General features: G+C 43.0%; 2 protein-coding genes and 1 pseudogene across 2 annotated transcripts in view; all 3 read left to right on the plus strand.

Annotated features, from left to right (window-relative positions):
* Nucleotides 1-12,997, plus strand: part of LOC105261215 — a 44,414-nt gene extending 31,417 nt beyond the window's left edge. The window contains exons 2-3 of the transcript XR_006590795.1: nucleotides 7,769-7,871; nucleotides 12,396-12,997. The gene's annotated coding sequence lies outside the window, so the exon portion shown is untranslated. The remainder of the gene's footprint in view (nucleotides 1-7,768; nucleotides 7,872-12,395) is intronic.
* Nucleotides 4,446-5,390, plus strand: FELCATV1R17 (vomeronasal 1 receptor felCatV1R17). Its single transcript, NM_001167489.1, is given in 1 exon segment — nucleotides 4,446-5,390. A coding segment is annotated over 1 exon segment (945 nt).
* Nucleotides 23,404-24,596, plus strand: FELCATV1R-PS75 (vomeronasal 1 receptor felCatV1R-ps75 pseudogene; annotated as a pseudogene).

Genomic DNA, 25,478 nt, shown 5'->3' on the forward strand with positions numbered 1-25,478 from the left:
TTCTGATTTTTTTCTTCTACTTTATTATTTTTTTAATGTTTATTTATTTTTGAGAGAGAGAGAGAGAGCATGAGCGGAAGAGGGGCAGAGAGAGGGGGACAGAAGATCCAAAGCAGGCTCCACACTGACAGCCACCAGCTTGATGTGGGGCTTGAACTCACAAACCACAAGATCACGATCTGAGCTGAAGTTGGACACTCAACTGACTAAGCCACCCAAGTGCCCCCCTTCTACTTTAATACTGGGTTGGCTTTTCTGGACCTTATACCTCCATATACAGACTTTAGAATCAGTTAGTCGATACCTACAAGTAATTTGGTGGAATTTTGATGAGGATTTCATAAATCTACAGATCAGTTTGGGAAGACCTGATATCTTAACAACATTGAGTCTTTTAATCCATAAACGTAGATATAAGCTGCACTTGATCATGCCGTAATATTGTATGGCAGTATATGCAATATTGAGTGTCATAATTTTGGATTCCTAGGCATGTATGAGATTTGTGAAACATGTGTGGTTATCTTTGTAAGATTTTGGAAAATTATTAGGAAGTATCATTCTTCAGTATTTTTGGATGGCCTAAGTCACATTGGTTTATGGAATATATGTATATTTTTTAACGTTTATTTTTGAGAGACAGAGAGAAACAGACCATGTGTGGGGGAAAGGGATTCTGATGGAGGAAACCATCAGCACAGTAGCCCAATGTAGGGCTTGAACTCACTAACCGTGAGATCATGATCTGAGCTGAAGTCAAACACTCAACCAACTGAGCCACCCAGGCACCCCTGGTTTAGTTAATATTTAAGAGTAGTGAGATGCTATTGATGAACTATATGACCTAGTGCTGTTTTCATGAGGAACCTTTCTTATAAATATTACTGTTTATTCTATAGACATTGCCCAGCTTAGAATTTGTGTCTCTTTTTGTGTCCATATTGATAAAACATTTATTCCTAGAAATACCCACATCAACTAGACTTTTCAAATAATCGCACTGAGTTGTGCAAAGCATCTCTAGTTAATAACATGTTCTCTGTATTACTCTTTTGAGGAATCCTTCTCGCAATGAACTTCTTAGGGCAGCACAGGGTCTGATGAAATACATGTGAATCATTGCCAGCCCCTCACCTGTCAGGTGGGAACATTTCCCAGTTCCACCACCTGAGACCCCCGTCTGCCTCCAGGTGTTGTGGGAAAGAGAAAAGTTTCTCTCTGACACCAAACCTGCCTCTTTGCAGAGCCTTGCTAGGAAACTTATAATTGTTCCTGGGAATTGGGATCTGTTCTATACCCAACCTGGGGCTCGAACTTGTGACCCTGAGATTAAGAGTCACCTGCTCCACTAACTGAGCTATCCAGCCAGCTGCCCCTGGGAGGAAGCTTTTACAAATTAGTCTTACCTGCCTTATTGTGTATTGTCATGGAAAACGCAGGTGAAATGACAATTGCAGTTCTGTGGGGAGATGAGGTCACAGAATCATACCCATATCAGCTCTGGCTGCCTCCCTCTGCCACACAGGGGGTGGCATGACTGTCCCATTGAGCCTGCATCCTGGCGACAGGAAAGATGGGGTGAGTATTTTCTCTGTCAGTCTGAGTGACTCAAACTGTGAGGGAGTGAGATATATCAGGGTCTGTGTCTGGATTGATCCTTATGGCAGGAAAAAGGGTTCTTCTGGGGTAGAAACTGGTTTGGGCTGAGGTCCTCCCCCAGACCCTAACTGTAGTTTTTTGTTTTAATTTTTTAATGTTTATTTATTTTCTAGAGAGAGAGACAGAGACAGAGTGCGAGCGAGCGAGAGAGGGAGACACAGAATCCAAAGCTCAGGCTCCATGCTCTGAGCTGTCAGCATAGAGCCCGACGTGGGGATCAAACTCACAAACCGTGAGATCATGACCTGAGCTCAACCCACTGAGCCACCCAGGCGCCCCTCCTCATGTAGTTTTAATGTACATCCCTCCCTGACCGTGCTTGCTGGAGTTAGGTGTAGCAAAGTCTGAACTTTACGATCCTTAAGACTGGGACTCAGAAATTAATATGCTATTCAAGCTGCTTCCTGAAACCACAGAGAAATTTACACGATAATGTGTAGTTATGTCCTTCAAGTGTTACTGTGCATGTGATAGTGAGTTTCATGGAGTTAATCACATCATGTGTCTCTCACTGCAAATAATGTGCCTGAATGGCTTGTGCTGAATCATAATTGTTTTTCTCCTATGTACACTTGATGCATCTAATAGAGATAGTAACTAAATCTCTGCTGAAAATATTTGCAAACTAGTGATCACGGAAGGACAATTTTCCTTTGTGAATTTAGGAGAGACTTTCAGGAAAAGGTGACCCTCACATGTGAGGGATTTTGAGGGCAGGAAAACGAAGGACTTCAGCGCTTTTCAGCTTAAATGTGTCTTCTGATATTTTGTGTGGTTTTCAAAGTTCTGGCATCATTTTCAGACTCATCCTTCATTTCTTCTATTTGATGCTCATGATTTCATGTCTTGAAATTCCATTTCACATGCTTGTTTTGCAGCTTACTATCTTTCTCGTCTTGTAGTTTTTGTTATTTTTTTTTTTTCAAAAATCACAGCTCACTGCCTGCTCTCTAAGGAGGAATAATATAGATCCTATTCTAAATGTTTTTATCTCCAAATGTTTTATTTAAATCTACAAATCCCATAGTTTAGGGCAAAGTGAAATATTACACAACAATTTCTGTTGTTGGGGGGGGAATTGTATCATTACTTCTGTTGCTATACTAACATTGATCCACATTTGGGAAATCCATTTTGCTCATGGATAGATACTATTCAGGTCTTTATTCAGACCTTTTCATCTTCATTCACAAGTGATGTTGGTCAATGGAACAAACATTTTAGCAAAAATGAAGAATTGTAACAATCAAACCTAAGTTAAAGTAAATTTCAAAGATTACCCTGTATGTGTGCATATATCTGTATTGCATTTTATTTTATTTTTTAAATATTTTTTTTAACGTTTATTTATTTTTGAGACAGAGAGAGACAGAGCATGAACAGGGGAGGGGCAGAGAGAGAGAGACACACAGAATCTGAAACAGGCTCCAGGCTCTGAGCTGTCAGCCCAGAGCCCGACGCGGGGCTCGAACTCACGGACTGTGAGATCATGACCTGAGCCAAGGTCAGACGCTTAACCGACCAAGCCACCCAGACGCCCCTCATTTTATTATTTTTTGTAACATTTATTCATTTTTGAGGGACAGAGAGAGACAGAGTGTGAGTGGGGGAGGAGCAGAGAGGGAGGGAGACACAGAATCTGAGGCAGGCTCCAGGCTCTGAGCTGTCAGCACAGGGCTTGATGTGGGACTCGAACTCACTGACTGCGAGATCATGACCTGAGCCGAAGTCAGGCACTTAACCGACTGAGCCGCCCAGGTGCCCCCATGTATCTGTATTATTTAAAGATACAACCAGGTACGGGTGCCAGAGTGCTTCCAAGTACAGCATGCAATTCTTGATCTCAGGGTTGTGAGTTCAAGGCCCATGTTGGGGTAGAGATTACTTAAAAATAGAATCTTAAAAAAAAAATACAACCAGGTATATCAGATCTCAGTACTCAGTATCTCAGATACTATGAGAGTATATAGCATGATGGTAAACACCAAGATTATTGCACCCTGGCTATTGTAATATTTCACTGAGTCATATAACCTCATTTTAATTAAAGCCTCCTTGTCTGTAAAACGTATACATCTCTAAGTATTAAATAATTTACCATAGGTAAAGCATTAATAAGAGTAACTAGGAGCACCTGGGTGGCTCAGTTGGTTAAGCATCTGACTTTACCTCAGGTCATGATCTCATGGTCTGTGAGTTCGAGCCCTGTGTCAGCTCAGAGCCTGGAGACCACTTCTGATTCTGTGTCTCCCTCTCTCTCTGCCCCTCCCCTGCTCGTACTCTCCCTCTGTCTCAAAAATAAATAAAAAACGTTTTTTAAAAATTAAAAAAAAGAGTAAATGAGAACTATATAAAGCAATATGTTAAACTTGGAAACCTTTCTTTTTTTTTTTTTAAGTGTTTTTTAATGTTTATTTATATTGAGAGGAAGAGAGACAGAGCACAAGAAGGAGAGGGGCAGAGATTGGGAGACACAGAATCCAAAGCAGCCTCCAGATTCTGAGCCGTTAGCACAGAGCCTGACTCAGGGCTCGAACTCACGAACCACGAGAACATGACCTGAGCCGAAGTTGCACGCTTATCTGACTGAGCCACCCATGCGCCCCTGAACTTGGAAATCTTTGAATCAAAGAACATGTGTGCATTTGAAAGAAATTCTCAGAGAAAAGTAGTAGCACGTGGAGAATTTTAAATTTATTTTCCACGAACCATTAGCCCACAACTCCTGTTTTCATGTAGAGTCTTCTCTTTGTGAATGCAAACTCTGAACCCTGGAAAATGACAGAATGGCCTCAACAGATGTGAAATTTGCTCTAATCTTCTTATTCCAGATAGTTGTTGGAATCCTGGGAAACTTCTGGCTCTTCTACCATTTTATGTCCCATTACCTCAGGGGATATGGGGCAAAGTCCACAGGCTTGATTCTCAGGCACTTGACTTTAATCAACTCCTTGGTCATTCTCTCTCGAGGAATCCCAGAGACCATGACAGCTTTTGAGCTGAAATCTTTTCTCAGTGACTTTGGATGCAAAGTTGTTTTCTTTGTTCACAGAGTGGCCCGGGGTATGTCCATGGACACCACCTGCCTCTTGAGTGTCTTCCAAGCCATCACCATCAGTCCCTGGAGCTCCAGGTGGGCAATGCTTAAAGGGAAAGCTTCCCAATACATTGGCCCCTCAAATATACTCTGTTGGACTCTGAACATAATACTCCATATTATGGTTCCTGTGTATGTGACTGACAAATGGAACAGCAGAAACACTTCAAGAACTATGGACTTGGGATACTGTACTTCTAAACTGCATGACAAACACACAGACTTACTGTATATGTTATTGATATCTGTCCATGATGTTTTGTGCTTGGGGCTCATAACTTGGACCAGTGTGTTCATGGTTTCCATCCTGCACAGGCACAGGCATCAGGTCCAACACATTCATAGAACCAAAGTGCCCCCTACTTGCTCCCCTGAGATCAGAGCCACTCAAAGCATCCTTGTCCTGGTGAGCACCTTTGTATCTTTTTACACCTTCTCCTCCATTATTTACATTTATTTTTCTGTTTTTTATAAGACCTGCTGGTGGCTGATGACCACCTCTGCCCTAATCAATTCAGGTTTCCCAACTGCCTGCCCCTTTATTCTCCTGAGTCACAACCACTGTGTATCCAGATTCTTCTCTGTGTGTATGGGAAGAAATACACACTTCCCTCATCTCATCAGAGAAATATAAATTGTCTGGTTTGCACTGTGTTCAGCCACATCTTTTTTTTTTTTAATGTTCATTTGTTTTTGAGAGAGAGAGACAGACAGCATGAGAGAGAAAGTGAGACACAGAATGCGAAGCAGGCTCTAGGCTCTGAGCTGTGAGCACGGAGCCCAACATGGGGCTTGAACCCATGAACCGTGAGATCATGACCTGATCTGAAGTCAGATGCTAAACTGACTGAGCCACCCAGGCACCCCAGTGTTCAGCCACTTGTCATACTCATCCTTCAAGAAATCTTCAGTAAAATAGTCTTATTTTATTAAAATTTTTTTTAAAGTTTATTTATTTTGAGAGAAAAAGAGACAGAGCAAGTGGGGGAGGGAGAGAAAGAGAGAGGGGAGAGAGAGAATCCCAAGCAGGTTCTGCACTGTCAGTGCAGAGTCTGATGTAGGGCTCAAACTCACGAAACTGTGAGATCATGACCCAAGCCCAAACCAAGAGTTGGATGTTTAACCAAGTGAGCCACCAAGTCGCCCCAGTCAGTCTTATTTTATAGTTTTGAATAAGACAGAGATTCTGCTACAACAATAAGGAGTAAATAACAGCCATTGTAAACGAAATCCTATGTAATAATTATTTTATTAATAAACATTTTATTAATGCTGGTCGTGGAGAAATTCAGAGTCCAATAAATAAAACGGTCCTGAAATAACGTGGAGTTACTGGAAATGTCTTTGGGTGTATAATTTTTTAAAATGCTTATTTATTTATTTTGAGAGAGATAGAGCATGAATGGCGGAGGGACAAAGAGAGAGAGAGAGGGAGAGCGAGAATTCCAAGCAGGATCAATCTAATGAACCGTGAGGTCATGACCTGAGCCAAAGTCAAGAGTCGGGTGCTTAACCGACAGAGCCAGCCAGGCACCCTGGATGTATAATTTTTAATGTGACATATCAAATTTCCTTGGGATTTACTGGCCATGTGATCGTAAGACTAGTTGTGCCTGTAAGAGGAATACCTGTGGGGTGTTCCTTCGAGGAATTCAGGGCAGAGGGTTCCGCATCCCTGTCACGTAATGCAAGTGTCCTGAGGTGAAGCTGGAGGTAAAATTAGGTTTTCATTGTTAAGGACAATGACAACCAGGTTGTGAATATTGTGTCTCACATTCTTAGAGAACAGTAGTAGTTTGAAATTAGAAAACGTGTGTGTTGGGGCGCCTGGGTGGCTCAGTCAGTTAAGCATCCGACTTCAGCTCAGGTCATGATCTCATGGTTCATGGGCTCAAGCCCCATGTTGGGCTCCATGCTGACAGCTCAGAGCCTGGAGCCTGCTTCACATTCTGTGTCTCCCTCTCTCTCTGCCCCTCCCCTCCCCTGCTCACACTCTGTCTCTTGCTCTCTTTCAAAAGTAAATAAAAATTAAAAAAAGAAAAAAGAAAACGTGTGTGGAGAAAGATGAGCATGTTAAAAATATTTTCAGTGGAACCTTGAAATTCTGAGGAGACAAAGGCCAATGCAGGATGATATGTTAGCTGAGATGTAAAAAGAGTGGAGGTAGAAGGCTAACATTAAGTAGACATTTTATGTCTGTGATGAGAATGAATTAATATTCAGGGTCTTTGGAAGGTCAGTTGTTCTGGGATCGGTCTTGGTGCCAACAGGCTGGTTGATGAGAAGTCGATTCCAAGGCGGGTGCCTGCATTTCCAAGTTGGGGAGACAAGCTTATAGAGGAACTCTTCATTAAGCTTGGATTAGCAGAAGAGTAGCCATCTGGAGACCAAAGACGTGAATCTATTGAATCCATTTTGCTTAATGAGCTTTCCCGCTTTTGAAATCACCCAACAGAGCAAATGGACACATTCAAAAGAAAACAGTAGATATCAACTCAGACATAATTTAATGTATTTTTTGTTTTTGAGAGAGAGAGAGTGTGTGTGTGTGTGAGTGGGGGAACAGCAGAGAGAGAGGGAGACACAGAATCTGAAGCAGGCTCCAGGCTCAGAGCTGTCAGCACAGAGCCTGACGTGGCCCTCGAACTCATGAACTGCAAAATCATGACCCGAGCCAAAGTCAGACGCTCAATCGAACCAGTCACCCGGGCACCCCAACATAATTTAATGTAAATATCTGTAATTAACTTATAAATGGTTGCAATTTTAATGTAATTTTTTTACTTTGTAATCTGTCTAAATTTGCAGGAAAGTAACAAAGAACATAGAATTCCCATCTTCCCCTCCCCCTGTCTCTCCTGTTATTAACATCTTACATTTCCATGGTTTCCACGGTCCATTTTGGAAAACTAAGAAACCAGCCCTGGCACGCACTGTAAATTGAATTGTAGACTTTATTCTTATTTCATCAGTTTTAACACGAATGTCTTTTTTTTTTTTTTTCTCTTCTAGGATCCAGTCCGGAATACCACATTACATTCAGCCGACATGTGTCTCCAACTTCCTCTGCTCTCTGTCTGATTCTCAGTCTCCTAGAATTTTATGAACTTGACAGGTATGTGGAGGACTGTTCAGGTACTATCTAGAATACCTCTAAAATTTGTTTTGTCGGATGTTTTTCTTTGATTAGACAATACTTACTTAGAAAAAACATCTCATCACATCGTATCACTGGAAATGAATTATTCATTAATCATTAATCTTTACTTATCACCGGCTATGTCGATCTCGACCACTTGGTTATCAAGTGTTGGTAGTGTTTTCCAGTTTCTCCACTATAAAATTTCTATCTGTCCATTCCCATTCTGTATTGATTGGAAGGGAGTTGATAGGTTTAGCCCAAACACAATGGTGTGGGAGCGGGTGAACTGATCTCCACCTCTTGGAAAGAGCAGGTGAACTAATCTCCACCTCTTGGAAAGAGGAATATCCATGTATACTATTTAGCATTCTTCTGCAAGAAATATTTGTCTCTTCTCCCTCATTTATTTGTTCCATTTTTATTTGTATCATTGAGATATAAGGTACATTGAGAAAACTAGTTAATGTTCCCTTTTGCCCTATTAAATTTGCTTTGTGGGATAAAAATCCCTGGAGGGCATCAGGAATTCCCCAGTTTATGAGGTCAGACAAGCAGTATTTTGTATGCCCATGTCACATGTTTGTATTGGCCTCAACATGCACACTGAGTTCTGCTAAAGGGCAAAAAAATAACCTAACAAAGTGCTCATTCTTCCCTTCACAAGTCCAAAGTTACTATTAGTGCCAGGATCATTGCATCAGGACTGAGAACAGGCAAGGGATCCAGAGGGTCCTTACAGAACTAGTTCATAGTGTTTGTTTCTATTCTCTGGTCTTAGCAGATATTTATAGCTTCAACTTTCATCTGAGAATTTTGGGATTTTGTGATACATAAGTGTCTTCAAAAACATTTTTATGGCACATTGTAAAGATCATTACAAAAGTCTATGACCTCATTTCAGATGGAACCTAAAAATTTACTTGTTGATATTTATTTTTTAAATTTTTATTTCTTTGAGAGAGAGATCAGGAGAGGAGCAGAGAGAGAAGGAGAGAGAGAATCCTAAGCAGGCTCTGTGCTGTCAGTTCAGAGCCTAGTGAGGGGCTTGAACTCATGAACTGGGATATCATGACCTGAGCCAAAATCAAGAGTTGGACGCTTAACCAACTGAGCCACCCAGGTACCCCTACATTCATTCATTCATTCATTTCAATTTTATTTTTTTATTTTTCTAAAATTTACATCCAAATTAGCATATAGTGAAACAATGATTTCAGGAGTAGATTCCTTAATGCCCCTTACCCATTTAGCCCATCCCTCCTCCCACCACCCCTCCCATAACCCTCAGTTTGTTCTCCATATTTATGAATCTCTTCTGTTTGGTCCCACTTCCTGTTTTTGTATTATTTTTGGGTCCCTTCCCTTTTGTTCATCTGTTTTGTCTCCTGAAGTCCTCATATGAGTGAAGTCATATGATTTTTGTCTTTCTTTGACTGACTAATTTCACTTAGCATAATACCCTCCAGTTCCATCCACACAGTTGCAAATGCAAGATTTCATTCTTTTTGATTGCCGAGTAATACTCCATCATTTATTTATACCACACCTTCTTTACCCATTCATCCATCGATGACATTTGGGCTCTTTCCATACTTTGGCTATTGTTGATAGTGCTGCTATAAACATTGGGGTGCATGTGCCCCTTCGAAACAGCACACCTGTATCCCTTGGATAAATACCTAGTAGTGCAATTGCTGGGTCATAGGGTAGTTCTATTTTTAGTTTTTTGAGGAAACTCCATACTGTTTTCCAGAGTGGCGGCACCAGCTTGCATTCCCAACTACACTTACTTTTTTTAACCTAATGTCCCTTAGACTTTATTTAGGGTAGAATCATCAGAAGGGAGAGATATTTAAAAAAGTGTACTTCATTTCATTCTGACTCATACTTGATTTCATTTCCTTGGGGGGCTCACACGTCCAATATTGTCATGGAGGTAGAATCACAAACTTGGGCATGTTGACCATATGATGTCATACCCTCCCTGGGAATATTGAGCAAAAGAGGCCTCATGCAGCAGACGCTGCTAGAACCCTGCAAGCCCAGAATTTTCCAGGATGGAGGTGGACCATGCTGGAGACAGAGCTGTCATTGGTTGCTCTTGGGTCCCGTTCATGTCACCCACCTCTTAGAAGCCCTGTGCGTGATCAGGTACTGAGATTAGCCATCACTCCAGAGATTATTTCCTCATGCCTCTCTGAAATCATATCTTCCCCAGGCTCACACCTGGATTCTCCAATCTAATTTCTGTCAGATTTTTACATTTTTCATAATATCATATAATTGGAACCATGCATTATATAACCTTTTGAAACTGGTTTCTTTCACTCAGCATAATGCCTTTGATATTAACCCATGCTGTGCTGTAGATTAATAGTTCATTCCTTTTTATTCCTGAGTGACATTTCATTGTATGGATATGCCACAGTTTTTTTATTTTTTTTTATTAAAAAATTTTTTTTCAACATTTATTTATTTTTGGGACAGAGTGAGACAGAGCATGAACGGGGGAGGGGCAGAGAGAGAGGGAGACACAGAATCGGAAACAGGCTCCAGGCTCTGAGCCATCAGCCCAGAGTCCGACGCGGGGCTTGAACTCACCGACCGCGAGATCGTGACCTGGCTGAAGTCGGACGCTTAACCGACTGCGCCACCCAGGCGCCCCCACAGTTTTTTAAAAAATTTTTATTTAAAAATTTTTTTTAATGTTTATTCATATTTGAGAGACAGAGAGTGACTGGGGGAGGGGCAGAGAGAGAGAGGGAGACACAGAATCCAAAGCAGGCTCCAGGCTCTGAGCTGTCAGCACAGAGCCCGATGTGGGGCTCGAACTCACGAACTGCGAGATCATGACCTGAGCTGAAGTCAGATGCCTAACTGACTGGGCCACTCACGCGTCCTGATATGCCCCAGTTTGTTAATCCAACAATTAGTTGTTAAACGTTTGGGTTGTTTCAACTTTGCCAATTACACTATAATGTATAAATACTCCATAGATGTATTTTTTGGTGATGTAATTTTAAAATCTTTTATGTGTAAATATTTGAGGTATTCTGAAAAATGTAGATTTTACAGTCATTAACTCTTCAGCTTAAATTTTTAGGTTCCAGGGGTGCCTGGGTGTCTCCGTCGGTTGAAGAGCTGACTCTTGATGTCAGCTCAGGTCATGACCTCATGGGTCGTGAGATCCAGCTCCATGTACTGTTAACATGGAGTCTGCTTGGATTCTCTCCCTTTCTCGCTCTCTCACTCTCCCTCACCCTCTCTCCGCACCTCTCCCTGCTCATGCTCTCTTTCTCTCTCTAAATTAAATAAATAAACATTTTTTCAAAATGTAGATTTCAGGGGTGCCTGGGTGGCTCAGTCGGTTAAGCATCCGACTTCAGCTCAGGTTGTGATCTCACAGTTTGTGAGTTCGAGCCCCGCGTCGGGCTCTGTGCTGACAGCTCGAAGCCTGGAGCCTGCTTTGGATTCTGTGTCTCCTTCTCTCTCTGTCCCTCCCCTGATCATCCTCTGTCTGTCTCTCTCTCTCAAAAATAAATAACCATTAAAAAAATTTTTTTTAAATGTAGATTTCAGTCATTCCAGAGGTGAGAATCATTGACCAAGGTCTATCTTTCACTCACATGCTCCCTTCCTTAATAACATACGGAGAAAACTCTGTCCTGGATCTGAAATAGCTGGATTTTACTGTAGGACAGTTTACAAGCTCCTTTTACCTGTGAATATAGGTGGCAAATATTACCTTTTTAATCAAAATGAAGTCAGCAATGAACTAAAACAATTTCTTGTAAACATATTTCATAGTGATGCATCGATGCTTTATTTCCTTTCCATATTATTCAAATTTTTTTTCAACGTTTATTTATTTTTGGGACAGAGAGAGACAAAGCATGAACGGGGGAGGGGCAGAGAGAGAGGGAGACACAGAATCGGAAACAGGCTCCAGGCTCTGAGCCATCAGCCCAGAGCCCGACGTGGGGCTCGAACTCACGGACCACGAGATCGTGACCTGGCTGAAGTCGGACGCTTAACTGACTGCGCCACCCAGGCACCCCTCAAAGCAGGAATTTAAAACATTTACAAAATTAGGGGTGCCTGGGTGGCTCAGTTGGCTGGACATCAGACTTTGGCTCAGGTCATGATCTCATGGTCCGTGGAGTCGAGCCCCGCCTTGGGCTCTGTGCTGACAGCTCAGAGCCTGGAGCCTGCTTCGGATTCTGTGTCTCCCTCTCTCTCTATCCCTCCCCTACTCACACTCTGTCTCTCTCTCTCTCTCTCTGCCTCTCTCTCTCTCTCTCTCAAAAATAAATATTTAAAAAAATAAAAAAAAATTAACTCTGTAATGAAAAAACGACATAACACTTCCAGGTGATTATCACACAAGAGTATTGAAATCTGTTTGAGTCCCTCACTTCAGTCCTCATGAGCATATACCTACGGGTGGAATTTCTGGATCATATGGTAATCATGTGTTTAATATTTTTTTTTCCCAAGATTTTATTTTTTTAAGCAATCTCTTCACCCAACGTGGGGCTCGAACTCACAACTCTGAGATCAACAGTCACAGGCTCTTCTGACTGAGCCAGCCAGGCGCCCCCATGTGTTTAACTTTTTGAGGAAAAGCGTAGCAACTGCACCATTTTGCCTTTGTTCTGGGAATACCCAAGAGTTACAACTTCTTCATATCCTCACCAATGCTTGGTATTTCTTGTTTTTGTTTGTTTGTTTGTTTTTTTTCTCTATGTAATCATCATCCTAATGGGTGTGAAGTGGTGTACCATTGAGGTTTTGATTTTCATTTCTGTAATGATTAGTGATGTTGAATATTTTTTAATGTGTTGTTTAATGATGTTGAACATCATTTGTGTCTCTTTTTCGGAGAAATGTATGTTCAAGTCCTACGACTCTTTTTTAATTGGGCTTGTTGTTGAATTGTAAGAGTTATTTATGTATTCTGGCTATTAACTCTTCATCAGATACCTGATCTGCAAATATTTTCTTCCATTCTTTGGGTTGCCTTTGTACTCGTTTAATAATGTACTAGGATGCACAAAAGCTTTTACTTTTGATAAAGTGTATTTTATCTGTTTCTCTTTTTTCTTTTGCTGCCTGTGCTTTTTTTTTTAATTTTTTTTTTAGCATTTATTTATTTTTGAGACAGAGAGAGACAGAGCATGAATGGCAGAGGGTCAGAGAGAGGGAGACACAGAATCCGAAACAGGCTCCAGGCTCTGAGCTGTCAGCACAGAGCCCAACGCGGGGCTCGAACTCACGGACCGTGAGATCATGACCTGAGCCGAAGTCAGCCACTTAACCGACTGAGCCACCCAGGCGCCCCTGCCTGTGCTTTTGTTGTCAAATCCAAGGGATAATTGCTATGTCCAAGGTCATGTAACTTTTTCATTATGTTTCCTTGTAAGAGCTTTATTGTTTTAGCTTTTATGTTTAGGTATTTGATCCTTCTTGGATTAGTTTTTTGTGTTTAGTGTAAAGTAAGGATCCAACTTCATTCTTCTGAGTGTGGATATCAGGTTTTCCTGGCACCACTTGTTAAAAAGTCTGTCCTAGCACCCTTGTCAAAAATATTCTGACATATATACAAGGGTTATTTCTGGGTTCTCTGTTTTATTCCACTAGCATATGGCCTGTGTATTAGGTGGTCCACAATACACTGTTTTGATTACTCTAACTTTGCGGTAAGTTTTGAAATCAGAAAGTGTAAATCCTCCAACTTTGCTCTTTTTTTTAGGATTGTTTTGGTTATTTGGGGACTCTTGACATTCCTTATTAGTTTTAGGATGGGTTTTTCTATTTTCGCAAATATTTATTCAATTATTTTGCTTATCTTAAAGTTTTGTTGTTGTTGTTGTTTGCTTGTTTTGAGTTGTAAGAGTTCTTTATATATTTTGGACATCAGAACCTTATCAGTTATTTTTTTTTCAACGTTTATTTATTTTTGGGACAGAGAGAGACAGAGCATGAACGGGGGAGGGGCAGAGAGAGAGGGAGACACTGAATCGGAAACAGGCTCCAGGCTCTGAGCCATCAGCCCAGAGCCCGACGCGGGGCTCGAACTCATGGACCGTGAGATCGTGACCTGGCTGAAGTCGGACGCTTAACCAACTGCGCCACCCAGGCGCCCCAGAACCTTATCAGTTATATAACTCACCAATGTTTTCTCCCAGATGGGTTGTCTTTACACTTCCTTGATAGTATCCCTCAATGCATATATATATATATATATATATATATATATATTTTCTTTTTGTGAGAGAGAATGCATGCACATGTGTGCATACACATGAATGGGGGAGGAACAGAGGGAGAGAGAATTGCAAACAGGCTCCACACCCAGCACGGGGCTCACTCTCATGAACCATGAGATCGTGATATGAGCCAAAATCAAGAGTCAGATGCTTAACTGACTGAGCCATCCAGGCACCCCTGCATAAATTAATTTAATTTTGGTAAAGCCCAATTTACTTTTTCCTTCTTTCTTTTGTATACCACACCTGTCACATATTCAAAAACCATGTCTCCACATATATGTGTCTAGCCTATTTTTCCTTCTGGCCTATTTTTCATTTCAGAGACAAATCCATCAGGATTATCTTTCATTTTTAATGCGTGGCTGTATATGGTCGGTCCCTCAACCTTTTTGTGTCCATCTTTTTCAGTTCCCTCATCTTAGTGACACTCTTGCTATTAAAACTGTCTGCAGTGCCTTGATGGCTCAGTTGGGTAAGAGTCTGACTTCGGCTCAGGTCATGATCTCACAGTGTGGGTTGGAGCCCTGCGTCGGGCTCTGTGCTGACAGCTCAGAGCCTGGAGCCTGCTTCACATTCTGTGTCTCCCTCTCTCTCTGCCCCTCCCCTGCTTGCACTCTCTCTCTCTCTCTCTCTCTGAAAAATAAACATTAAAAAAAATAAAACCGTCCATTGATCTCTTATATTGTCATTTATATTGTCATTGTACCCAGTCACACATACATGCACACACATCCAGTATTGCATGAAACTTTATTATTATTATTATTTTTTAAAGATTTTAGTTTGGGGGATGCCTGGGTGGCTCCGTCAGTTAAGTAACCGACTCCTGATTTTGGCTCAGGTCATGATCTTTTGGTTCATGGGATCGAGCCCTGCGTTAGGCTCTGTGCTGACAGCATGGAGCCTGCTTGGGATTCTCTGTCTCACTCTCTCTCTGCCCCTCCCCCAGTTGCTCTCTATCTTGTTCTCTCTCAAAATAAATAAATAAACATTAAAAAACAGATTTTAAGTAATCTCTACGCCCAACGTGGGGCTCAAACTCACGACCCTGAGATCAAGAGTCACATGCTCTACCGACTGAGCCAGCCAGGTACGCCCCCATCCCTGTTTTTATTAAGATTCGTCTTTTGTATTTTATCATCTTATTTTATGGCTACAAATCCCAGTATATTCCTGAGTACAAGTGGTGATACTAGAGATTAATTCTTGAGATTCGTTTGTGACTTATGGGACTGCTCTAATGTCTGAGCATCGACATGAAATTTACTAGTACTTGTTGACTGGGATCATGCTGAACCTAAGAGCCTGGATACATCTGCATTATAAAATATGAACAACTGTTAACAATTATCAAGTAGTTTGCTGAGACTATTCAAACATCTATTTGTAATATGGTGCATCAGTCACAAATGCTCTGCAAAATGTATAGTCACAAGTCCTCTATTCTTCAAAAAAAATCCATGCAGTTGTGTTATCCATTTTAAACACAAATTCATCAGTTGTTGGTTCTTTTAAAAGTTTTAATATCAAAAGAAAAAAAAGAAAAACTCACAAAAACCAAAAAATGATCCAAACAAAAAAAACCCCCCAAAAACAAAAAAAACCCAAAAACTTTAATATCAAGGTATATTAATTAAATAAGATATATTCAGTGCCTCTTTTCCTGTTTTGAAAAATAGTGTTTAGTGAAGGAAACTGAACTATCCCTTGAAAATATAGAAAACACTAATATGAAAACATAGAAAACATGGGAGCACCTGCCTGGCTCAGTTGGTTGAGCATGTGACTCTTGATTTCAGGTTGTGAGTTCAAGCCCCATGTTGGTTGTAGAGATTACTTAAAAAATGAAATAAAATCAGGGGCACCTGGGTGGCGCAGTCGGTTAAGCGTCCGACTTCAGCCAGGTCATGATCTCACGGTCCATGAGTTCGAGCCCCGCGTCAGGCTCTGGGCTGATGGCTCAGAGCCTGGAGCCTGTTTCCGATTCTGTGTCTCCCTCTCTCTCTGCCCCTCCCCCGTTCATGCTCTGTCTCTCTCTGTCCCAAAAATAAATAAACGTTGAAAAAAAAATTAAAAAAAAAATAAATGAACTTGGAAAAAAGTCTAAAAAAGTAAAATCTTTTAAAAATTTTATATTATTTTTAAAAACATGTTTTTTAATGTTTATTTTTGAGAGAAAGAGAGAGACATAGTGTGAGTGGGGGAGGGGCAGAGAGAGGGAGGAAGACACAGAATCCAAAGCAGGTTCCAGTCTTTGAACTGTCAGCACAGAACCTGACACGGGGCTCAAACCCACAAATGTGTGATCATGACCTGAGTCAAAGTCAGATGCTCAACTGACTGAGCCACCTAGGTGCCCCTAAAATAATCTTTAAAAAAAATAAGGGCACCTGGCTGGCTCAGTTGGAAGAGTGTGCAACTCTTAATCTCATGGTTGTGAGTTTAAGCCCCATGTTGGGTGTGGAGATTACTTAAAAATTTAAAATATCTGTTTTTTTTTTTTAATTATTCTAGTGACAGAGAGAGTGTGCAAGTCAGGGAGAGGGGCAGAGGGAGAGAGAGAGAGAGAGAGAGAGAGAGAGAGAGAGAGAGAGGAATCCCAAGCAGGTTCCATGCTCAGCACAGAGCCTGAGGTGGGGCCCCATTCCACAATCATGAGACCATGATGTGAGTCAAAATCAACAGTCACACTGAGCCATGCAGATGCCCCCCACCAAAATCTTAAGAAAAAAAGAAACATTCTGAATATATCAAAATTCAGTCCATTTTTTTCCAAGTTGTATTTCCCAGGTCTCCTCCAAATTCCCTGAAAAGTTCCTTAACATAGACCCAGAACTTCCCCATTGAAATAAAGAGAAAGGAACCATGCATGCGTATTTTATAATGGTCTGTTCGGTGCCTGCCATGCCTATTGAATTCTGAGCTCTGTAAATGCAGACTCAGTCTCAAAACCGTCCTGTGGCCGCGCAAGGCTGTGCTTGAACCACTCCAGGATCCAGCGAGGAGATATGGACGGGAACTGCAGGGAGAGACCACACTTAATCAACTCTCCCTCCAAAATGATAAAAATACTAGCAAACATTTCAGCAGATTTGGCAGTTTTCTGAAACTCCATTCTCTGCATGAGCGGAGCATCTTCTGGCCAAGAGAGACCACAGGAGTTCAGCAGGACAGTGATATCTGCAGTGTCATAACGTGGAGGTATGTCCATCACACTTCCACCCCCAGGTCAGTGATGCCATCGCCATGAACACCCATTAGCCTCACCGCCAGAGGGTAGCGCTGGCTCCTCCATAACCCTGCAGAGACCCCCCATCAGCACAGCAGAGTCAATATGTTTTTACCCAAACTAGCATTACCATGGTATGCACACATTTGATATGATTCAAAGCTCGGATGAATGAATCGACATAGGTACACACAAAAAAATTTGTGCAACAAGTTCATGACATTCCTAACTGTTGAAAAGTAGAAACAACCCAATATCTGTGAACAGATTCGTGGGAAAATAAAATGTAGTGTATTCATAGACTCATCGTCAGAAATTTAAAAAGAATGAGGCACCATTATACGCTACAACATAGACGAATCTTTTAGACATAATGCTAAGTAAATAAGCCAGTTCCCAAGGAGCACAGATTGTATACTATCATGTATATGGAATGTCAAAAATAGAAGCAGAGAATGTACTAGTATTTGGGTTAGGGAGATGTAGCAGGGAACAGGGGTTGTGGGGAAGATTGTGGGGGCACCTGGGTGGCTCATTCAGGTGAGCACCCGACTTCAACTCAGGTCAAAATCTCACAGGTTGTGGGTTCAAGCCTTGTGATGGTCTTTGCACGGACAGCATGGATGGAGTCTGCTTTGGATCCTGTGTCCCTCTCTCTCTGCCCCTCCCCTGCTCATGCTCTGTCTCAAAAATAAATAAACATAAAATAAAAAATCTAGATTGTGATGATTGCACTCTTTTGTCACACACACACATATCAATGGAATTGCACACTTCCCAAAGGAAGATTTTACACATGAATTATATCTCATCGAAACCATTATAAAAAGAATCAAATGAATAAGTGACTGGACTTTGCATTTGCAAAGACAAATCTAACATTTAGAGCTGGATCACCAGATTGGGGCACTGGCTCTTCTGTGTGCAGCAGGCAGAGCAGAGCCTGGATACCTGGCTGTCCTCGTTCGTGAGAACAAAGGTGCTAACTGTCGGGAAGCAGAGATCAAGGAGGGCAGTGCCGTTTCATCAGCCACCAGTAAGGATGGACTAAAGGCATCACATAAACTGAAAAGAGAAAAGAGAGGATGAAAACAGACACGAGGAGTCTACAGATGGCTCTGGCCTCAGCAGAGGATCTGGGGAAGACGCTGGTTCTGTGAACGTGGTGGACTGGCTGCTCATGTCTGTACAAGATGAGAACCACGGATCCACGAGCCGTGAGATCACGACCTGAGCCGAAGTCGGACGCTTAACCACCTGAGCCACCCGGGCGCCCCTCCATGTCACTTTAATAACGTGCTCCAGGTGATTCTAAGGTGAGGCTGGGATTGATCACGAGGGCTCCCAGGTGCACTTATGAGAGTTGAGTGCGGGCTTTGGTTTAAGGGGAGGTAACAAGGGTCTGCTCTAGGTGAATTTGGAAGGAGCAGGTTGGAGCAGCTACCATCCCCATGCTGTTGCCAGAGTTGTGGGAGGGGAGGCCACGTGAACACAGGAAAGGAGAGAGTCACGTGCTGATCTCCATGTGGGAGCTTATTAACCCTGGTTCTTACCTGCAACAAAGGTTGGGAGAAGGTCACCTTTTGTTTTTTGTCGTTGTTGTTGCTGTTGTTTACATAAATTTCACCTCCAGCATGAGCTCGAACTCATGACCCCTGAGATGCAGACTCGTATGCCCCACCGACTGAGCCAGCCAGGCACTTTTTTGCAGTTCAAGGTCCCTCTGCCTGCGATGTAGTGGCAGCAGGTGAAGGGGCTGGGCTGGCACATTTAAGGCATAGTCTCAAGATGCACACATCGCTCCTTCATATAATCTCACTTAAAGAAGAAACCCAGAGAAGGAAGAGAAGGCAACAGGCAAGTGCTCAGGTAAATGTTGAGTCCCGGGTCAGGTGGTGTCCTTGTCTTCTTCTGAAATACCATGGATTTTTTTTTTTTTTTTTACATTTATATTTGAGAGAGAGAGAAAGAGAGAGAATGGGGGAGGGGCAGAGAGAGAGAGAGAGGGAAAGAATCCCAAGCAGGATCTGAACCCTTAGCACAGAGCCCGATGCAGGACTCAATCTCATGAACCACGAGATCATGACGTGAGCTGAAGCCAAGAGTTAGCCGCTTAACCAACTGAGCCGCCCAGGTGCCCCTGAAGTATTGTGGCTTTAGAACATGGAAACGTTTATGTCTCTGCCTCTGATGGTCCTGTCTGACAGGCTTATTTTCAGCTTCTATTTTTCCTGTTTTTCTCGTGAGGGTCAGGGTTTGGTCTTTAGACCCTTCTCCCTGTGTCCCAGAGCTTTCTCTCAACCCTCTGCAGCCTGGCTGCTTTTATGCCTTGAGCAATTCCCACCGTGAAGGAATGGCCTTTAGCTGTTGGAAATGTTCCCTTGGTGACAGAGCGACCTGTTGATACCCAGGATTAGGGATGAGCTCGGGTCCTGATATATCCATGTGGAAGAACATTTAATGTATAGGTTTCATCCAGAGGTTCCATCGGCTCTGTATGGACCAGGATGAGGAAATGCACAAATAAATAGGATGGAATTCGTGGTCTAAAATCATTCAGGATTTTCTGAAAGAGAGAACCTTGTTGTCTAGATTGCTAAGGAAACAGTTTAAATACACTGGAGATTATGGGACTTGGAAGCTATAGATGGCTCGAAATTTGCATAAAACTGATGCTTTCTCCTGACTGGATTCTGATGATAATTTGGTTTTTTAAATTTATATTTTAAGTTTTTTTTTTTTATTTATTTTTGAGAGAGAGAAAGAGTGTGAGCAGGGGAAGGGCAGAGAGAGAATCCCAAGCAGGCTCCATGGTTAGCATGTAAGCCGACATGGGGCTCCATCCCGAGACCCTGGGATCACGACGTGAGCCGAAATCAAGAGTCGGATTTTCAACGACTGAGCCACCCAGGTGCCCCTAAACGTTGTTGATTAAAAACAGTAAATTATAGGGGCGCCTGGGTGGCTCAGTCGGTTAAGCGTCCGACTTCAGCTCAGGTCACGATCTTGCGGTCTGTGAGTTCGAGCACCGCGTCGGGCTCTGGGCTGATGGCTCAGAGCCTGGAGCCTGTTTCCGATTCTGTGTCTCCCTCTCTCTCTGCCCCTCCCCTGTTCATGCTCTGCCTCTCTCTGTCTCAAAAATAAAAATAAACGTTAAAAAAAAATTAAAAAAAAAAAAACAACAGTAAATTATAGGGGCACCTGGGTGGCTCAGTCGGTTGAGCCTCTTGACTTTGGCTCAGGTCATGATCTCTTGGCTCGTGGGCTCAAGCTCTGCATCGGGCTCTGTGCTGACAGCTCAGAGCCTGGAGCCTGCTTGGGATTCTTTGTCTCCCTTTCTCTGCCCTCCCCCACTCACACTCTGCCTGTCTCACTCTCTCAAAAATAAAATAAGCATTAAAAAATTTTTTTAAAAGTCAACAACTTTTATTATAATTCACATATTTCATAGAAACAAGAATGTAGCAAACAGCTCAGAGTAATATGCAAAAAATGTTTTAAAGCTCCTGCTTTGCACACGTTACTCTCTACATCCGAAGCAGGCTCTCTCCTCCGTATCAGGTTCGCTTGTCTGATGCCTCCTCGCACACCTGGCTCTTCCTGCAGGGGGCGCATTCATACCTTGCATTCGCAGGGGCTGGTGCAGGAGCCACCGGTGGAGCATGAGAACTTGGGGTCCGTTTGGAACCAAGGGGACGATAGAGGTCCAAAGCCGGCGACAAAGGCAGACACTGATATGGGCTGGAGGCATGGTGTATAATTGACTGGTTTTTTTCCCCCTCCAACAATACCACAGCAGTGACATGACCAGGGTGCGTCAGGGACCTGACATCAGCTTGTTCCATTACCACCAACTTTACCTTCTTGGTTCAGTTCTCTGGCAGAGCCCTCCACTCTGAAGCCAATACAGTTTTAAGGTTAGTAAAGTTTTTTCTTTGTCGTTAATATGGATCTGGAGTGATTTACTGAGAGTTCTGCATAAAGCATCATATTTCATCTGCAAAGACCCCTCTCTTCTGTCTTTGCTTACAGTTTGCTTTGGGAAATGAAGGCTCTCGCCTTTACTTACTTGGAGATACTCATTTTTTGCGGGTGAAGGTTCTAAATTGTTCAGGCATCGGTCCTGCAAATTTCCATTCATTCCACAATCATGTCACAGACATACTCTTATTGCTTTGTAACACTCATATCGATATATGTTTGAGTGTCTCAAAATTCTAAAATACAACTCCTAAATGATCAGCAAAAGAAATTTTGTTTCTTTTTAAAATAATTTTTTTTGACATTTATTCATTTTTGAGAGAGAGAGCGAGAGAAACGGAGTGAGAGCTGAGGAGGGACAGAGAGGGAAGATGACACCAAATCTGAAAACAGGCTCGAGGCTCTGAACTGTCAGCACAGAGCCCGATGCAGGGCTTGAACTCACGAGCCGTGAGCTTATGACCTGAGCTGAAGTTGGACACTTAACCAACTTAGCCACCCAGGTGCCCCAACAACAAATTTTCAGTTTAACACACAACTCATAAACAATAGCTTTTATTTTAGTCTGTGTGCATGTCTCTGTGGTGTGTTCAAAAGACACAAAAAGCATCATCCACAAATAGATGTATACTTTTATACCAGTGAAAATATATTTATTTTTCATTTAAAAAATGTTTTTTTAAGTTTATTAAAAAAAATTTTTTTTAACATTTATTTATTTTTGAGACAGAGAGAGACAGAGCATGAACAGGGGAGGGGCAGAGAGAGAGGGAGACACAGAATCTGAAACAGGCTCCAGGCTCTGAGCTGTCAGCACAGAGCCTGACGCGGGGCTTGAACTCACAGACTGTGAGATCATGACCTGAGCCGAAGTCAGACGCTTAACCGACCAAGCCACCCAGGCACCCCCTTTTAAGTTTATTTTTGAGAGAGAGAGAGATCAAGCAGGTGAGGGGCAGAGAGACAGAGAGACAGAGAGAGAGAGAGAGAAACAGAGTTCGAAGCAGGCTCCAGGCTCCGAGCTGTCAGCACAGAGCCTGACGTGGGGCTCAAACTCACAAACTGTGAGATCATGACCTGAGCTGAAGTCGAATGTTCAACTGACTGAGCCACCCAGGCGCCCCCAAAATGTTTATTTTTGAGAGAGAAAGAGCGTGTGCATGCACACAAGTGGGGGAGTAGCAGAGAGAGAGACAGAGAGAGAGAGAGAGAGAGAGGGAGGGAGACACAGAATCTGAAGCAGACTCCGGGCTCTGAGCTGTCAGTGTAGAGCCCAACACAAGGCTCAAACCCACAAACCATGAGATCATGATATGAGCCAAAGCTGGACACTTAACTGACTGAGCCACCCAAGTGCCCCCTGAAAGAAATATATATTTTTATATTTTTAAAATGTTTATTCATTAAAAAAAAATTTTTTTTAACGTTTATTTATTTTTGAGACAGAGAGAGACAGAGCACGAACAGGGGAGGGGCAGAGAGAGAGGGAGACACAGAATCTGAAACAGGCTCCAGGCTCCGAGCTGTCAGCACAGAGCCCGACGTGGGGCTTGAACTCACGGACCGTGAGATCATGACCTGAGCCGAAGTCGGACGCTTTACCGACCGAGCCACCAGGCACCCCTAAAATGTTTATTCATTTTTTGAGAGAGAGACACACAGAGAGCAAGTGGGGGAGGGGCAGAGAGAAAGAGGGAGAGAGGGAGACACAGAATCAGAGGCAGGCTCCAGGCTCTGAGCTGTCAGCACAGAACCTGATGCGAGGCTTGAACCCATGAACTGTGAAATCATGACCTGAGCTGGAGTCTCGCACTAAACCCTCTGAGCCACCCAGGTGCCCCTAACTCTTGAAAAATCTCTTAAGAAAAGACCGAAAAAATGAAGTTAGAAATATCTTAGAACCCACAGAGTAAACGGAGAATGTTGGGATTCAGTTGACACTCTGGATGTGCTTCCCGCCCCCAGTTCCTACACAGGATCCAATGGCTTTGAAGGCAAGCATCAGTCACTGAGGACTGGCAGGAAGGCCACCAGGGATCTGGCAGTCCGAGTGATCTTATCACAGACTGTGGTCGGAATCCTGGGGAACTCGTCTCTTCTTCACCCTTACCTCCTCCTTTCTTTCACTGGTGGCGAAGTGTGCAGATTTGATTCCCAGGCGCCTGACTGTAGCCAACGCCTTGGTCATTCTCTCTAAAGGAGTCCCCCACATGATGGCAGATTTTGGGGGGATGCAGTGCGCCAATGATTTAAAAAAAATTTTTTTAACGTTTATTTATTTTTGAGACAGAGCATGAATGGGGGAGGGTCAGAGAGAGAGGGAGACACAGAGTCTGGAACAGGCTTCAGGCACTGAGCGGTCAGCACAGAGCCCGACGCGGGGCTGGAACTCACGGACCATGACCTGAGCCGAAGTCCGACGCTTAACCGACTGAGCCACCCAGGTGCCCCGTGTGCTGACGATTTTAGATGTGTCCTTCTCTTCTATGTTCAGAGAGTGGCCAGGGGTGTGTCCATTGAGATCACCTGCCTGTTGAGTGTCTTTCCGGCCATCACCATCAGTCCCCAGAACTCCAGGTGGGCAGCGCTTAAAGGGAAAGTTCCAAAGTACATCGGCCCCTCCACCGCCCTCTGCTGGATGCCGGATGTGCTGATAAACACCATTTTCCCGCTTTATGAGACTGCCCAGTGGATCAGCACAAACATAACGTGAAAAAGGAATTATGGATACTGTTGTGGGGTCTTTCACGATAATATCAGAGTCTCTCTGTTTGTGGTGTGGCTATCGCTCACTGATGTTTTCTCTCTGGGGCTCATGCTCTGGGCCAAGGGCTACATGGTCTCCATCCTGCACAGGCACAAGCAGAGTCTGATACATTCATGCAACCAGTGTCTCTCCCAGATTCTCTGCTGGTTCCAGAGCCACCCAGAGCATCCTCGTTCTGGTGAACACCTTTGTGTTTTGTCATAGACTCTCCTCCATTTGTCAAGTTTGTGTGGCTTGTTTCAATAACCCAGCCAGGGGCGCCTGGGTGGCTCAGTTGGTTAAGCGGCCGAATTCAGCTCAGGTCATGATGTCGCGGTCCGTGGGTCCAAGCCCCGCGTTGGGCTCTGTGCTGACAGCTCAGAGCCTGGAGCCGTTTCGGATTCTGTGTCTCCCTCTCTCTGACCCTTCCCTGTTCGTGCTCTGTCTCTCTCTGTCTCAAAAATAAATAAGTGTTAAAAAAAAAAAAGTTTAAAATAAATAACCCAGCCAGCTGCTGGTGACCATGTCAGCTCTCTTTGCTGTATGTTTTCCTACTCTCAGCCCCTTTATGCTGATGAACTGTGACCCCAGTGTGTCCAGGCCCAGCTTTGCCTGGATAAGAATAAAAAAATTCCCTCATCTTATCGGAAACATGTATTTTTCTTGTTGTTGTTGTTTTTCCCTCTGCCTTTGTGCCATCAGTGCAGAGCCAGATGGGGCTCAGTCCCACAAACTGTGCAATCATGACCTGAGCTGATATCAAGAGTCAGCTGCCTAGAGGCGCCTGGGCAGCTCAGTTGGTTAAGCTTCCAGCTTCAGCTCAGGTCATGATCTCATGTTTCATGGGTTTGAGCCCCAGGTCGGGCTCTGTGCTGACAGCTCAGAACTTGGAGCCTGGAGCCTGCTTCAGATTCTGTGTCTCTCTCTCAAAAATAAACATTAAAAAAAAAAAGTCACATGCCTAACCAATGGAGTCATCCGGGCATCCCTACTTTATTTATTTATTCATTCACTCATTCATTTTAGCTTTATTTATTTATTTTTAGTAATCTCTGCCCCCAACATGGGGCTCGAACTCACTGAGCCAGCCAGGTGCCCCAACATTTTACCTTAGATTGGTAGTATTTCATAAAAAAAAAATTTTTTTTAATGTGTGTTTATTTTTTTTCAATATATGAAATTTATTGTCAAATTGGTTTCCATACAACACCCAGTGCTCATCCCAAAAGGTGCCCTCCTCAATACCCATCACCCCCCCTCCCCTCCCTCCCACCCCCCATCAACCCTCAGTTTGTTCTCAGTTTTTAAGAGTTTCTTATGCTTTGGCTCTCTCCCATCTAACTTTTTTTTTT

This window comes from Felis catus, chromosome E2 (genome assembly GCF_018350175.1).
Source record: "Felis catus isolate Fca126 chromosome E2, F.catus_Fca126_mat1.0, whole genome shotgun sequence".
Lineage (NCBI taxonomy): Eukaryota > Metazoa > Chordata > Mammalia > Carnivora > Felidae > Felis > Felis catus.